Below are 16922 nucleotides of genomic sequence, written 5' to 3'. Positions count from 1 at the left end.
AATCCCTGTTGAGAGAGAGTCACATTCTGAAGGGTTTTAAGAGGGTCTTGTGCCCAAAATTTACAATCTATATGGATATGGTTTTAGGTGTACAATATCAGTGTAAGAGGAATGGCTCCTATTGAGGTGGTAACACCTCCTAAACTAAGACAGTGGTGTGAGTAATGGGAATGCGTGAGAAATAACGTTTGGAGTCTGGTATAGGTTCTGATAGGTTCCAGTCTTCTCTACCTGCGCACCCCCATGTTTAACATACATAGGACCTGGCATGTAATGTGGATGCAGATACAGAACATTGTTATTTACTGAAACCAGTAGGTAGTGGGGGTTGTCTAGATGTCACTTAATTTTGTTTTTATTGTTTGATGAATCTTCACCTCATACATACAGTATTGGTTTGTGTTACTGTGGTGCTTGCATGTCTTGCTATATGACCTGTGAGGTTTTCTGTCCTTGTGTCAAAAGTTCCTAAACTATTATATTTTGGGGCACTACTTTGTGCTATTTGTCAACGATTGTCACAGTCGTGTGTGATTTAAAAAAAAAAAAAGATTTTATTTATTTGTGCATGCAGGAACTGGGGTGTAGGCCAGGAAGGTGGATGGGGGTGAGAAGATTCACCAGAGACAGTGGGGAGTAGAACAGGCGGATCTACTGAAATCCACTGCTGAGGGGAGAAGCTGGCAAGACAGGAGAGGTCTGCTGTGCCGTGTGGGTCAGCTCCCTGGCCAGGGATCCAACTCATGCCACAGTGGCTGGTGATAGCTTGATAGTGCTGAGATTTAACCCCTGCGCCACCAGAGAGATCCTGAGTGTGTGTGTGTGTGGGGGGGGGTTGTTGTTGTTTTGTGTGTGTTCATAAGTTTCTGCTTTTAATATTTTGAGAACTTACAAACAACCTGTAGAATCAGATTTTTTTTTTCCCCTTAAAGAGGAAAAACCCTGCAAATTCCTTTTGTTTTAGCTGTCTAGAACTGTTGTGGCTCTCCTAGTCCTCTGCCTTTCAGGCAGGTGGATGTCTGTTAATGTGGTGTCCAGCTCAGTGGTGGGTAGACATCTGGATCACATTAGGTATGGAAAAGAGAGCAAGATCAAATAACTAACAGTGTAGCAGAATTGAAGTACCCTGTATTCCTTCCCAATGTATTTGGTGGGGGGATAGAGAGGGTTGGGGAGAAAGGAAGGGTAGGGATAGGGAGGTTGTATTTTCTTTTCTAACTCTGGCAGCAGAATTCTGAGGGAGACCAGAAAAACCAGTCTTCGTTGGTGTCACTGACCAGAAGTGTCGGGAATGAGTTATTGCTGGTCAGCAATCAGTGCAGTCTGTGTAGTTGAGACCATAGTCTACTGTGGAGTGAACTTGCAGTTTCTAGGTAAGAATGTGTTGTGATTGAGGGAGCAATGTCAGGAACTGAGATTCCGTTTATCTAGGCTGGCCAAGGCAGTATATATATGACCATACACAGAGAACCAGATTCCTCTGGGACATATTTGAATCAAGACTCTGTTTATTCACATATCAAGGCAGTTTACAGATCCCAGCATTTTATTTATGTGACTATTAAATTCTCAAAAACAGAATTTTTTTTCTATTGAATTTTTATCATCTGTCACACAGGTTCTATCGGCCTGTGTCTGTCATGAACTTTTGTTTCTAATAGGAAAGACAATTAAGTGGACTATCCCCCCCCTCCAGGTGTATATTATTGGAACTGCATTAGTATAAATGCTAGTCCTTTTTTTTTTTTTTAAGATTTATTTATTCATGCATACAAGAACCGGGGTACAGGCCAGAGGGGTGGGAGGGTGAGAGGATCACCAGAGACAGAGTGGAGAACAGAACAGGCAGATTGACCAAAATATACTGCTAAGGGGAGCAGCGGGTGAGACAGGAGAGGTCTGCTGCTCCGTGTGGGTGTCTCCCTGGCTGGGAATCAAGCCCACACTACAGAGGCTGCAGACAGCTTCACAGCACTGTGCTCAACCGCCTGCACCACCAAGGGAGGCCCAGTGCTAGTCCTTTAAAAGTATACATCATAGGGCCTCCCTGGTGGTGCAGGCCGCACTGTGAAGCTGTCCGCAGCCTCAGCAGTGCTGGTTAGATCCTCGCTGGCCTCGGAGCAACCCACATGGCGCATCTGGCCTCTTCCAGGGTTCTTGTATAAATAAAATAAAACTTTAAAAAAAAAAGTATACGTCATAGCAACACTGTAACTTACATTTGAAACTGTAAGTCTGTTTCTGTTTGCCCGTCCCTAGTCCCTACAATCGTAGTGGCCAGATTTCACTTAGGAAATTCCTTGTTGGAATCTGAATGAGGTTTCTGCTATGGGAGCTTCCCATTAGGCTTCCCATTAGGCTTCCCCGTTCTTTGATGCTTTCATCCAGGCCAGGCTGCTTCTGTCTTTCTTAACTGTTGTCTGCGTTCAGGCAGGTTACTTAACTAGTTTCTAATCTCATCTGGAAAATACAAAGCCTTTTTCATACTATTTTGGTTTCTGCTCTAGGCAAATCTTTGAGTTGAGGAAGTTCTGTTAAATGTGCACTGTATAGGTTCTACATCTGATTTAAAGAACTGAATTTTATTTACAGAGTTCATGTAACTTTTCTAATTTGTTTTCTTGGGTCAACAAGTTATATTGCTGATCAGCTTTAGGGTGGTAGGACTACAGAGATGATAAGTGAACTAATACAGTTCTTTTTTCTTTTTGTGTATCATCTGGACATAGAAGAGACACACCTTTTAGCAGTTTTATCAGTGTTATTAAGACAAACGTTTGTGGCAGAGCAGAAAGAAAAGGCTCTTTAGCTATCTATGATAATAGACACTCATTGAGGTGGTGACTTCTGAAGTATATCTTAAAGGCTGAATAAAATCTGCAACTGCTTCTTACAGTTGTATCAACTAAGCAAAAAAAATAGAATTAGACTACCTTTTTATGTGTGTTTTTACAGGTTAGTATTCAAGAGTCAGTTATGAAAGGGAGTTTTGGCACTATCTAGTTTTATGTGGGGGGAAAGCTTTAGGCAGTTGTTAGCAGATCAAGCCTGTTATCCTCAAGTTTTACAGGTTCATGGGTTTAGGAGATAGTCAGGACTTGGGAGGATCATGAAGGCTCTGGTGGACCATTTACCCCCCGCCCCCAAATAGAAATATTAGGGACAATAAAGCACAAAAACCTGTTGGTTGCAGTCTGTGTAAGCTCTGATGAAGGGCTTGACTGCATGGGAAGAATTTGGGAGGGGTATTACTTAGAAATAGAATTTGAGGGGCTCTTTGATAGAATTGAATCTGGCTATGAAAATAGGAATCTGTAAGTCTTTCTTATTCTTTGGGCATTCTCTGTAGTGTCCTTAGTTCTATTCTGAGTCCTTGACTATATGTTTCTGGAAGGTGATGACTGACTTATTGTTGGGGTCCTAGGTGGAAGAATAGAATTGTAAGTTGCAACTTTGTCATCAGTAAGACATTTTCATGTTATACAGTACAGTGGCTCTAGATGGACTTACATAAACACAAGGGAAAACCTACTTTTAAAAATAGGCCGGTGTTGCAAAGAAATCCAAATTTCATTAAGAACCAAGCAGGTAATTAAATGAAATGCAGCTAGGGTTAAGACAGAAAGGAATGATGTGAGCTCTGGCGTTTGCATGCTTTATCTTTCTTGCTATTTTTTTTTATAAAGATTTATTTATGCATATAAGAGCTGGTGTACAGGCCAGAGATGTGGGTGGTGAGAGGATTCACCAGAGACAGAGTGGGGGAGCAGGACAGGCAGACTGACTGAAATCCACTGCTGAGGGGGGCAGCGGGTGAGACAGGAGAGGTCTGCTGCGCCATGTGGTGTCTCCCTGGCCAGCTGGGGATCAAACTTGTGCTGCAGAGGCTGCAGATCGCTTCATAGTGCGGTGCTAAACCCCTTGCGCCACCAGGGAGGCCCTGCATGCTCTATCTTAAAGGATTCAGATTCAAAAAGTTTAAAATCACCATGGCACTCTGTCTCTAAGTCTAAAAGAACACATCCTCCAAATCGCCGGTTTTCTGCCTTTTAAGAAAATGCTAAAATAAGGATTCAAATATTTTGACATACCAGACATAAAACTCGGGATTAGATGACAAAGTTGTAGTTCGTAAATTAAATGAACGTGTAAGGCATTAAAATGGACGTTAATGGCAAATTCAAATAATTTACTGAAAATAGCTCTGTAAATTCACCTCACCTAAGGCCCCCTAAAACTTAATCATGAAAATGTGTTTCCATGAGCATACTTTTCTGAAGTCATTTATGCAGAGGATATCCTTTAAAATTGTCTTTGTAAGTTAGGAATTGGAAAGGGCTCCCTGGTGACGCAGGCGGTTGAGCGCAGCCCAGTGAAGCTGTCTGCAGCCTCTGCCAGCCTCGGAACAGCCCACATGGCGAGCAGACCTCTCCTGTCTCGCCCACTGCTCCCCTCAGCAGCGTATTTTGTCAGTCTGCCTGTTCTGTTCCCCGCTCTGTCTCTCGTGGGTCCTTTCACCTTCCCGTGCATCTGGCCTGTACCCCGGCTCTTGTATAAATAAATAAATCTTGAGGGGGAAAAAAAAAAAAACAAGAAAAGGATGGGAAATAGAAATATTCTATTAATGTGGGGAATACAATTTATCTTGTTTCTTAGATGGGAATGATGAACAACCCTAACCCTTATGGGTCGCCGTACACTCAGAATTCCGGGCAGCAGATTGGAGCCAGTGGCCTTGGTCTCCAGATCCAGACAAAGCCTGTACTACCAAATAGCTTATCTCCATTTGCAATGGACAAAAAGGCAGTTCCTGGTGGAGGAATGCCCAACATGGTAGGTAGTAAACTATTCATAAATTTGTCTTCAGACTGGCATTTTAACAAGAATTGTGTTAAACTTTTTGATACCTTCTACTACACACTAGGATTGATACACACCAGGATGCAAAATGGCTCCTGTGAGCGCAGAGGCTTATGCCAGCCTTCCATTTCACCAGTATATTGTTACTGGTGATAGTAAGAGTAGTAAGATACTGGTCCAAACAGGAGCCAGTTGGGGCTGCTACAATGAAAGTATTTGGTTTCTAAAGTAAAACTATTTCTAGTTAATGTGTCAAGCAGCCCACATTCACTATTGAAAAAAATTGTCCTCTGGGAACTTTCTCTTTCAAATGTTTCAGTTTTTGACTTTGTTTCAGGTATTCACTTGATTGCATTTATTTCAGATACTCTGCTAAGTACTAGAGAGATAAAGTTGACTAAACAGGCACTAGTGATACAAAGATGAACATAAAAAACACGGCAGTCTAGAAATGGTTACCTTTTATTGATACCGCATTTGTTCCAGAGGTTATGAAAATTACTTTCCCCCATGCCAAAGGCCCCTTCTGGGCCCTTGCAGCTCTTTTCCTTGTTCTTCAAACCCGTACATGGACAGTGCTCCTTTCTTTTCCTGGTGGACTCCTCCTGGCTTGTGTTTTTCTCATTCTTTTGCTGTCTGTGTATTATATGTACTTTGGTTATATCACTTGGTGATGTGTTATTTCTTTTCTTTAAAAAATGAGCCTCTTAATGTTAGGAACATCGTTTATATCTCGGAATGCCTTGGTCAGACTCATATACAAAGTAGACTGTCCATAAAGGTTTTCATTGAAACTCCAACTCCATGTTGAATATCCAGCTCCATAGAGTATGTAAAGACCTAGCACTTCATGACACGTGACATTAAATGTATCTTTATCACTTTATTCCTTAGGGCCAACAGCAGGCCCCACCAGTTCAGCAGCCAGGCCTTGTAACTCCAGTAGCCCAGGGAATGGGTTCCGGAGCACACACAGCTGATCCAGAGAAGCGCAAGCTTATCCAGCAGCAACTCGTTCTCCTTTTGCATGCTCACAAGTGCCAGCGCAGGGAGCAGGCTAATGGGGAAGTTAGGCAGTGCAACCTTCCCCACTGCCGCACAATGAAGAACGTCCTTAATCACATGACACACTGCCAGTCGGGCAAGTCCTGCCAAGGTGAGTTGGTGCAAGGGGTTTGTGTGCTTAGCGATTAATACTGCAGTCAGAGAGAAGACATAAAATGTGACCAAGTTTATTTTGAGACTCCTTTACTGATGTCTTACTCTATATTATAAAGATTTGATAAAATACAGTATTGTTTTGTGATTGTCTAGCGATGTGGTAGGAGAGGGTGGGAGTTTCAAAGGACTCCCTTTTTCTGATGATCTTACTCACTTTGACTTGCACCACAGAGCACATTTGAAATACTGATGAGCATTTTCTGGCTATCACTAGGCAAACACTGAAATATTACCCAACTTAATACAATTTGTGTATTTATGGAGTCATTAGATACCTATTTTTAATAGATTTTTCTAGAATAAATTAGATTGCACGGGTTGGTGGTAAAAAATCTGGGCTCTGCTGCTAAATTCCTTGAGTTTGAATCCCACTTTGGGTACTACGATTTTTGTCTAAATTATTTGATTTTGTTTTCTCAACTATGTAATAGGAGCTCTGAGTGCATAAAGATCACCTAAGTTCACATTTTAGCCCTTGTTAATGATGACTAAATTTGCTGATACCAATGCACATATATAACCTGCATTTGAAAAAAGTAATTTTTCTTCTTTCTAGTGGCACACTGTGCATCATCTCGACAAATCATTTCGCACTGGAAAAATTGTACAAGGCATGATTGTCCTGTGTGTCTCCCCCTTAAAAATGCTGGGGATAAGAGAAATCAACAGTGTGAGTAATTAAATCTTTCGAAGCTTTTATACCTAAAGTATTCTTAGACTCTTTAACACATTCAGTTTGATAGAATTTAAATAACTTCTTGATTGTGTGAATTTCCTTTGACTGGTCTGTCATGCTACCTTGTTCTCCTGCCCAAAAGCTTCATGTTAATGAGGTTAGAATTGAAGTGTATGTTAGCTAAAATAAAATCCAGGAACTTTTAACAGTCACTTACTTTTTTTTTTTTTTTTTTTAAGATTTTTACTTTATTTATGCATACAAGAACTAGGGTGTAAACCGGAGGGGCGGGGGCGGGAGGTGCGGAAAGGATTCACCAAAGACAGAGTGAGGAACAGAACAGCTGAAATACACTGCTGAGGGGAGCAGCAGCCCCCCTCAGGAGAGATTTGCTACCCCATGTGGGTTAGCTCCCTGGAAGGGGATCAAACTCATGCAGTCATTAGCAAAAGCTTAATAGCCTGACTTGAACCCCTCCACCACCAGGGAGACCTAATACATAGTCACTTTGTATAAAAATGACAGTAGTTGAATATGCTCTATTTAAAATTAATGAGACCTTAAAACATACTGATTTGACATTGGGCAGATTCCTTTTATACCTCTGATCTAAATATTTAGGTAATTTGAAATTAAAGAGAAATAACAATTTTTAATTTTGAGAATTATTTTTAGAAGCCTGAAATGGAATTTTCTTAGAAAAAAGACAAGTCATAAGTAAAAAGACCTAAGTGCAGCTTCCACACCTTCTTTCTAGACACAAAACATGAAACCTTTAGGATTAAAAGACAAATTTTGGGAGTACATAGGCAACATGTGAGAAAGGAATTTAAATTCCATAAATGGACCAATAGAAAATTGAGACTAGGAAATAAATAATTCATTGAGGAAGGAAGTACTAAAGGGTTCACTATCAAAAAAAAAAAAAAAAAAAGTACCATCTCTCTCCTGTCAAATTGCCGGACATGATGCCACCTGGTGTTGGTGTTTGTCTCAGGCACTATTTGCTCTTGGGGCAGGAAGCATTGTTTAATATATTCTGGGGGAGGCTTTTGGATATTTGGCTCAAAAGCATTTCATGGCAGTGATAACCTTTGACTTAAATGTGGTCAAGTCTGTACCTAGAAAATCTTCCAAAGAAACAATGGGAAAGGATGCATGTACTGAGGTGTTCGTGTTTGTATCACAATAATTTTGTGGTGCTCGATCCCTGCCGACCGCGAAGAAACCCACGTGGTGTGGCAGACCTCTCCTGTCTTGGCCCCTGCTCCCCACAATAATTTTGTTTTTTCAAATTCACTTTTCAAATATACTGGTCTTCCCCCACCTCCCTCACCATTTTTAACATTTTGATACCATGTCTCCTCTCTCTCTAGCAATTCTGACTGGAGCACCAGTTGGACTGGGCAATACTAGCTCTCTAGGGGTGGGTCAGCAGTCTACCCCCAACCTAAGCACTGTTAGTCAGATTGATCCCAGCTCCATAGAAAGAGCCTACGCAGCTCTCGGACTACCCTATCAAGTAAATCAGATGCCAGCACAGCCCCAGGTACAAGCGAAGAACCAGCAAAATCAGCAGTCTGGGCAGTCTCCCCAAGGCATGCGACCCATGAGCAATATGAGTAAGTTGTGTCCTCCTAGTGATGGGTGTGATATTGATGGTGTGTGTAAATGAAAGCCTGGAGATGTATATGGTCTAGGTCCTTAAACATTCCGTTTTAGTTTACTTCTTTCAACATCATTGTACATGTATCTGTCCATACATGCAAAACTAAAAACAAGTGTGAAAGTCTTTTTTTTTTTTTTAATACAGTGCATGCTTTCTCTCCTCCCACTTCTTGTCCCCGCAGAGTTCCCACCACCACATTACGCGTGCACCACCCATAGTCCCCTGTGCAAGCCCACATTCCCTCTCCTGTTTTGAGTCGGCCCCCACCACCACCACCACCCGGCCAGCAGAGTGTCTGATGAATAGTTTTCTGATTATTTTATTTTTTAATTTATTATTTTTTTCTCCCTACTCCCTTATTTAGTTCTCCTACGTTCCTCCTATAAGTGAAACCATCTGATGTTTTCTTTTTCCTTCTGGCTTATCTGAACAAAATCCCTTCCAGCTCCATCCATGTTTCTGTGAATGGCATGAGTTTATCTTTTCTGATTGCTGAATAGTATTCCATTGTGTATATATACCACATCTTCTTGATCCAGTCATCTATTTTTGGGCATTTGGGTTGTTTCCATATTTTACCTATTGTAAATTGCGTGGAAATCTTAAGTCAGAATATGTGCAAAGTTTTTTTTTTTTTTTTTTTTTTTTGGTTAACACTTGGCCAGATGTCCTGTGGCCCCTCTTATCCCCCTCCACCCACAGTCCCTGTCTTACCAGTTTACACACCTATGCATCTTGGTTGAAAATGCTGCTTTTCCTATACCCTTCTCAATACTGGGCAATCTCAAACCTTTAAAAGTTGTGTGAGCAGCTCTCCCACCCAGCCAGTGACTGCGCATGAACCTTTTCCCTTTGCAGAGCAACAAAGGCAGTTTTTTCTGCCTGCTTGTGTCTGTGTCAACGTCATCCCCTTTCATTTCCCTGTTATACCTGTCCTTTCCCAGTGTATATAAAAAAAGTTTTGATAATTTCATATATGAAAATTAAAGTACATTTTAAGTTTTCGCTTAAGTGCAGAGAATTTTGTGTGTATGTATCTTTTGTTCCTTTCCTATTGGATTGTTCATCTTTTTCTTAATGGTTTATCGAAGTATTTTGTGTATTAGCATTTATATATGTTGCTAATTATATTGCTAACATTGTTGTAAGTGCTGCTAGTACCCCATTCCCTCCACTTTGTTATTTGTCTCAATGTTATTTATGGTGATTATTTATCACTCATACTTCTAAACGTTCTATGACTTCTAAGGTTGAGATCACTGAAAGGATAAAATTTATTATGTTTCCTTTTATTGTACTTTTGTAGCTTTTCCTTCTTCTATTTCCTTTTTCCCTGTTCCCACTCCCTACTTTTTTGTTACTGGCTTTTAGAAGGTTCTTGTTTTGTTTTTACCTAGCTGCTAGTCCTATGGGAGTCAATGGCAGTGTCGGTGTTCAAACATCAAATCTTCTTTCTGACTCAATGCTGCATTCAGCCATAAACTCTCAAAAGTAAGTTTTTATCTTGTGTCACATTTCAAATACTTGTTAGAATTCATTATTTGAATTGCTTTAGTTTCTTTTTTTCCCCAAGATAGCCTTGTTGAATGTTAAGACAAAAAGTATGTTTGTGTCAATACTTTAGGCTTTCTGTAATTTGAAATTGTCTCTAAGGTCACCCAAACCTTCCCAAACAGTAGGAAATTCCAAGTTTGCAGCTGCTTAGTATATTCCGCTGCTCAGAATTAGTTTCCTGGGATTAGCTGTGTCAAAGTGACAGTTTGGTCTGAAATCATGGTATTTGGTCTTCTAAACCCAAAACTTCATCCTCTCCTCTGCATGATGAAATAAGGGTTCTTTCCCTCCTCATACATTTACCAGCACATACACAGTTTCCCCCAGATGTCTTTATGTAAGTGGACATGTCATTGTATATTCGACCTCTTGTCATCACTGTCAGCTCTGTGTAAATAAAATTTTTTATCCTATCCTTCTTCACTAAAAGTATTTCATGACTCCTTTTTAAATAAGCCCAATGATGAATGAAAATGCCAGCGTGGCCAACCTGGGTCCTATGCCAACAGCAGCTCAGCCATCCAGTACTGGAATTCGGAAACAATGGCATGAAGATATTACTCAGGATCTTCGAAATCATCTTGTTCACAAACTGTAAGATTGTAGGCTTGCCTTATTCATACAAAGTTTTTGAGTCAGCATACTCCCAATCTACCATGCACTACACTACAGGGGGAATGTTAGTGATTTTCCTGTATCTGGGCTGTTGCTGCTAATATTTCTGCTCTTGGGACTTTCTTCCTTTTCACTGTTTCTTAGACTTTCCATCATCATTTTGTAGAATCTTTTCAGCTTTAACAGTGTTTCAACTATTCTGTTAGTGCTGGTAATCAGTACACTATTTTTAAACAATTCATTTTTAGTGTCATTTGGCCTTTGCAATGCTCACATCTTAAAGAAAAACTATACTAGAATTGGCAGTATTTTTGTTATTCCTGGTAAAACTTCTATTATATTGATAAATTAAGTCTGCTAGGGTGATCTTTCAAGTGTGCACCTCTCAGTAGTTTGTGAGTTAACTCTGCATCACAGACAGTCTCATTTAAAGACTTCTTGTCAGATTAAAGAAGGGGCGGTACAGAGTTGTAAGATGCAGTGTGGCCATATCATAAAGGCTATAGAACTTAAAATTAAGACAACATGCAGCATTTCTTTTTTTCTTGGAGAAAGCTAATTTTTTTCTCTCCCCAATAAGAAATCACTGTGACTTTATCCTTTTTTTAATTATTATTGACGTTGAACCATATAGCTGATTTTTTTTATTAAGATTTATTTATTTATGCATACAAGAACTGGGGCACAGGCCAGAGGTGCACGGGATGAGAGGACTCACCAAAGACAGAGTGGGAAACAGAACAGGCAGATTGAAATACAGTGCTGAGGGGAACAGGCGCGAGACAGGAGAGGTCTGCTGTGCCCTGTGGGTCACCTCCCTGGCCGGGGATCAACTTGTGCTGCCGTGGCTGCGGATAGCTTCATAGTGCTTTGCCTAACCCCTTGTGTCACCGGGAGGCCCCTAGCTGATCTTTTTAATTTATTTTTTGTTATATTAGCTTACCAATTACACTTCATGTAGGGTTGCTAACATGATAGGACTAGAAACGGAATTTGAGGGGAAAAAACTGAGATTTTAATATAATGAATTAATAAGGAATAACCAAAAACTAACTTATTTTGTGACTGCTTAGGGGCTTATTTATTGGACAGAGATTATAGATTATTTGGGATTGAACATCTGACTTGAGGGTCCCACATGGCGCAGCAGACCTCTCCTCTGGCGCCCGCTGTTCCCCTCAGCCAGTGTATTTTGTCGGTCTGCCTGTGCTATTCCCTGCTCTGTCTCTGGTGAATCCTCTCACCCTCCTGTGAGTCTGGCCTGTACCCCGGTTCTTGTATAAATAAATAAACAAATCTTTAAAAAAAAAAAAGTCCGCTTCTACAGATTTTTACCAACTCAAATATTCTTGTAAACTTATCTCCCCCATCTCATTCCTTCAACCACAAGGTTGCCAAATAATAGAATTAGTGGCTAGAAATCACACTTGTGCCAGGTTCTTTTGGGTAGAAAATAAAAGAATCAATGCCTTTTGCTCCCTTCACTTCAAGTTTTTGATCTTGTAAGATATTGTTGTGGTTATTTTTTATCTTACGAAGCTGAATAAATTGTGGAACATAGATGAAGGCTGTTACTGCGATACTACGACAAAGATAAGGTTTCCTCACTTTATGCCAATAGCACGGTATCATTTTTTTCTGAACATTTTACAGATGTTGACCAGAGAGTATTTTTATCAAATCATTTATATTCTAATGAGGACCCCCTCCCCTTTTTATTTGTTTTTACCACAGACAATTTATTTTGGTCAGTATTTTATATCTGAGTATATCCCACTCCTCATTTTTTTAACCTAATGTGTCTGTTGTGTAAAAATGAGAAAACACTAATCAGGGAAAGGTTTAAAATATTGTATGTTTCCATGAGGTGTGAAAGAAAAGCTATCGTGGTATAATAATGGTGGGATTTTTTCTTCTTAGTGTTCAAGCCATATTTCCTACTCCGGATCCTGCTGCTTTGAAAGACAGGCGGATGGAAAACCTCGTGGCATATGCGCGGAAAGTGGAAGGAGACATGTATGAATCGGCAAATAACCGAGTGAGCCACCTTTTTTTAACCCCAAGAATTTTTTTCCTATATAAGGTTTTAATTGAACTTGTTTTGGTGGCTTATTTTACTCTCTGCTACATGTGTAAGTAGTATACATCAGAGGATATGTATCCTTTATTCTCACTGAGTACAGTCAAAATAACAAAACAATTTTCTTAAAAAGTATATACATGTCATCAAGAATCGCTTTTCCTCTTAGTAATACAGAACACACATGCGGCACTTTATCAGGGCTGTCCTTCTGTCTGCTTGCAAAGTGATTAAGTTGTTACCAGCGCTGTGCTATTTTCACTAGAATATGGTGAATCAGCTGCTTATAGTATTTTCATCTCTAGTATTCCAGTTTCTGTATCAGTCGAATTTTCTTTTCTAAATTGGTACTTCTCCAAAATGTAGCGTATTGTTTCCACGTGCTGTAAATCACCAATGTGTATTTTGTAAACCTATCAATATTTTGAGAGGTCATGCTTCACTCTGTCTCTGCAGGTCCCACACAGGTGCTTCCTGCCTTTAGTTTCTCCCTACCTTTTTAAATGAAACTCTGATCTGCTCTTAGTTGATTTTTTTCCTGATACCTAATGTGATTCCTCTTTTCCCATCCTCTCTTTTTTACTTCCAAAATTCAAAAAGGCGGAATACTACCATTTGCTGGCTGAGAAGATCTATAAGATCCAGAAAGAACTGGAGGAAAAACGAAGGACAAGATTACAGAAACAGAATATGCTACCAAATACTACAGGCATGGTGCCAGTGCCCATGAACCCAGGACCTAACATGGGGCAGCCACAACCAGGAATGGCTTCTAGTAAGTGCCTTTTGTTGTAATTATTGTGGGGAGAAATTGGTGATAAAATGGTTTCTAACCAAAGCCCATTAATTTGCATTGGTTTTCAAATGACCTCTGTACCTTTATGCAAGTAAAAGAATTCATCCACTGTTTGTAAAAACAGTAGCTGCCCTGTATGTTTAAGGCTTCTGGGCGTGGTACTGAACATGTCTTGATAATCCAGCGTCGTTCTTAGAGTCCAGTACTCCTCTCATAGTGACACCTGGAAAGTGACAGCCCACGTCTTTTTACTGACTTGCATGTGGTAGGCGGCCAATAGATGTTTGCTAAGCTGGTTCAGAGGCCCCGCCAGCTTTCATACATCCTTTATATAATATCACGTTACTTACATTACTATATAAGTAATGTAAAACCTTGACGTAGTATATCTAACAACTAAAAACAGCATTTTTTAGAAGCATCATTTGAAATTCATCTTGACAGCTTCAGCATTCAGGTTATAGCAGCGTTCTCACCCTAACGAGTGACCCATATAGTCAAGATTATTATGCATTGCCTTGTTCACTGCTAACTTTCAAGAGGTGAATATGGAGTTGGGAATGCAGTAGTCAGGAAAACATGCTAATTAGAGGATGTGAGAAAGACTCACTGGGAAAAACCTGTATTCCGAGTCAACTGAGTACAAATGCCCACTCTCAACCCGTCAGTGGATTATAGGTGGACTGTGAAGGTCACAATCCTGGGGCCTTGAAATGGTAAAGTTGGTGGACTGTTGGCTGTCAGTAGTCTTTTATTGCACTGTTCCCAGATACTTTTCTTATTAGGTCATGATGTGAAAATAGTTGGGAAGAGCAACAGTGTTTGGGCAGAGAGAACGGTATATACATCAAGACCCCCTGGGATTGGAAAACATAGGTTCTTTTGAGTATGTGGGAGAACCAAGTGTTCAAAAATGAAAAAGAAGGGCCTCCCTCGTGGTGTGAGGGGTTAAGCGCAGTGCTGTGAAGCTATCTGCAGCCTCTGCAGCACAAGTTCAATCCCCAGCTGGCCAGGGAACTACCCACATGGCACAGCAGACATCTCCTCTCACCTGCTGCTCCCCTCAGCAGTGTATTTCAGTCAGTCTGCCTGTTCTGTTCCCCAGTCTGTCTCTGGTGAATCCTCTCACCCATCGCACTCCAGTTCTTGTAGGCATAAATAAATAAATCTTTTTTTTTTTTTTTAATTTTTTTTAAATCTTTTTTTTTTTTTTAAGATTTATTTATTTATACAAGCACTGGGTACAGTCAGAAGCGCGGGAGGGTGAGAGAATTCACCAGAGCCAGAGCGGGGAGCAGAGCAGGCAGAAGGACCAAAGTACACTGCTGAGGGGAGCAGCGGGCGGCAGGAGAGGTCTGCGCGCCATGTGGGACCCTCCTCCGGTGGCCGGGGAGCAGCCGGGGATCGAACCGGCGCTGCAGAGTCTGCGGGCAGCTTCGCAACCCAGCGCTCAACCGCTGCGCCACCGGGGAGGCCCTAATCTTTAAAAAAAAAAAAAAATCCAGGCCTTTCGTGAATGGAAGGAATTATGGAGTACTACCAAAAACTCTGAAAGTAAGCAAGGTATCTCACAGAGTCAAATGAAAACCAAGGCTCCTCATTCAACAAAAACATACCACCTAGAGTTAGTCAATAGCTTACTAATGTGCTGGAGTAGGGTTTTTGTTTTGTTTCGTTTCGTTTTGTTTTGTTTTTAAATCCAGTCCATTCCCGTTTCCGTTCAAAACACTTTATTAGTAGAAGACAGAGACATATTCTTTTTTCTTTTTTTTTTTTTTTTAAAGATTTATTTATTTATACAAGCACTGGGTACGGTCAGAAGCACGGGAGGGTGAGAGAATTCACCAGAGCCAGGACAGAGAGCAGAACAGGCAGACTGACGAAGTACACTGCTGAGGGGAGCAGTGGGCGGCAGGAGAGGTCTGTGCGCCATGTGGGACCCTCGCCCAGTGGCTGGGGATTGAATCAGTGCTGCAGAGGCTGCGGGCAGCTTCACAACCCAGCACTCAACCGCTGCGCCAGCAGGGTGGCCCAGGGTTTTTGTTTTGTTTTTGAAGGTTTATTTATTTTTGCATACAAGACCTGGGGCACAGGCCAGAGGTGCGTGGGATGAGAGGATTCACCAGAGACTGAGTGGGGAACAAAACAGGCAGATTGACCAAAGTACACTGCTGAGAGGAGCAGCGGGCGAGTCAGGAGAGGTCTGCTGTGCCTTGTAGGTTGCTCACTGACCGGCTGGAGATCGAACTTGTGCTGTAGAGGCAGCGGATAGCTTCATAGGTTGCGTCTTAATCCCTTGCGCCACTAGAGAGGCCCTAGAGTAGGTTTTTTAAATTTATTTTATTTTTGGTGTAGGAGAACTGGGGTGCAGGCCAGAGGTGCAGGGAGTAAGAGCATTCACCAGAGACAGATGGATTGACTGAAATACACTCCTAAGGGCAGCAGCATACAAGACAGGAGAGGTCTACTGTACCATATGTGGGTTAGCACTCTGGCTAGGATCGAGCTCAGGCCATAGCAGTGATTGTGCTGATACCTAACCCCTAGGCCACGAGAGAGGTCCTGGAGTGACGCCTTTTTTTTTTTTTAAAGGTTTTGTCAACACTAAAGTGATATACTCAGATCATTTAGAAGCATTTTCCTATATTCCAGCACTAACATTTTCTTCAGGTGCCTTAGTTCATAGCTTTTATTCTTTTGAGAATTAGGGCAAATTCTTTAAGATATTATTAAAAATATTTTGTGGTTTTCATTTAAAGGGAAGGGCAACTCACTGAAAGATACTTTCCTAACCATTTCTCCATTACCCTTACTTAGACGGTCCTCTACCTGATCCATCTATGATCCGTGGCAGTGTGCCAAACCAGATGATGCCTCGGATAACTCCACAACCTGGTAAGTTGTGAAGGAAATCGTGTACTTAATCATGACCTTTATAAGCAGAATCCCTGGTGCACCATGATAGTCTGTCACTTTGATTGTGCCTCAGGTAACAGCAAGTATAACTACCTTTATGAGAAATCAAAGAACAACTTGGAGATGGAGTCCAGGAAGAAAGGGTGAAAAGCAGGTTGACTGGAAGGTCACAGGGCAAATGACATTAAATCTTCACGCATCTGTGTAAAATAATTGGTCAAGGGCCTCCCTAGTAGCATAAGGGGTTAATTAAGCACAGCACTGTAAAGCTATCACAGCCTCTACAGCACGAGTTCGATCCCAGGCCAAGGAGGTGCTCACATGGCTCAGCAGACCTCTCTTGTCTTCGCCCGCTGCTCCCCGCAGCTGTATATTTTAGTCAGTCTGCCTGTTCTGTTCCCCGCTGTCTCTGGTGAATCCTCCCCCCTCCCTGCACCTCTGGCCGGTACCCCAGTTCTTGTATGCATAAATAAATAAAATGAGCTGTCCAAGATAAGGCTTTTTGCAGATTATAAAATTTGATTCAGAGGCCATA

At 41.2% G+C, this 16922-nt stretch overlaps 1 protein-coding gene across 2 annotated transcripts in view; it reads left to right on the top strand.

Annotated features, from left to right (window-relative positions):
- EP300 (EP300 lysine acetyltransferase) overlaps positions 1 to 16922 on the top strand; it is a gene marked incomplete at both ends in the record, with an annotated part of 64616 nt that overhangs the window by 18272 nt on the left and 29422 nt on the right. Inside the window, 9 exons of one of the 2 annotated variants that reach the window (XM_084254544.1) lie at positions 4657 to 4833; positions 5755 to 6016; positions 6638 to 6751; positions 8134 to 8379; positions 9824 to 9917; positions 10437 to 10574; positions 12516 to 12633; positions 13276 to 13450; positions 16289 to 16366. In XM_084254544.1, the coding sequence (XP_084110670.1) occupies positions 4657 to 4833; positions 5755 to 6016; positions 6638 to 6751; positions 8134 to 8379; positions 9824 to 9917; positions 10437 to 10574; positions 12516 to 12633; positions 13276 to 13450; positions 16289 to 16366 (1402 nt within the window). The remainder of the gene's footprint in view (positions 1 to 4656; positions 4834 to 5754; positions 6017 to 6637; positions 6752 to 8133; positions 8380 to 9823; positions 9918 to 10436; positions 10575 to 12515; positions 12634 to 13275; positions 13451 to 16288; positions 16367 to 16922) is intronic. The other variant, XM_084254545.1, reaches the window with a different exon arrangement.

This window comes from Talpa europaea, assembly GCF_964194135.1.
Source record: "Talpa europaea genome assembly, chromosome: 15".
Lineage (NCBI taxonomy): Eukaryota > Metazoa > Chordata > Mammalia > Eulipotyphla > Talpidae > Talpa > Talpa europaea.
Note: the sequence above shows the minus strand (reverse complement) of the source record. Positions and strands in the feature narration are given on the sequence as shown.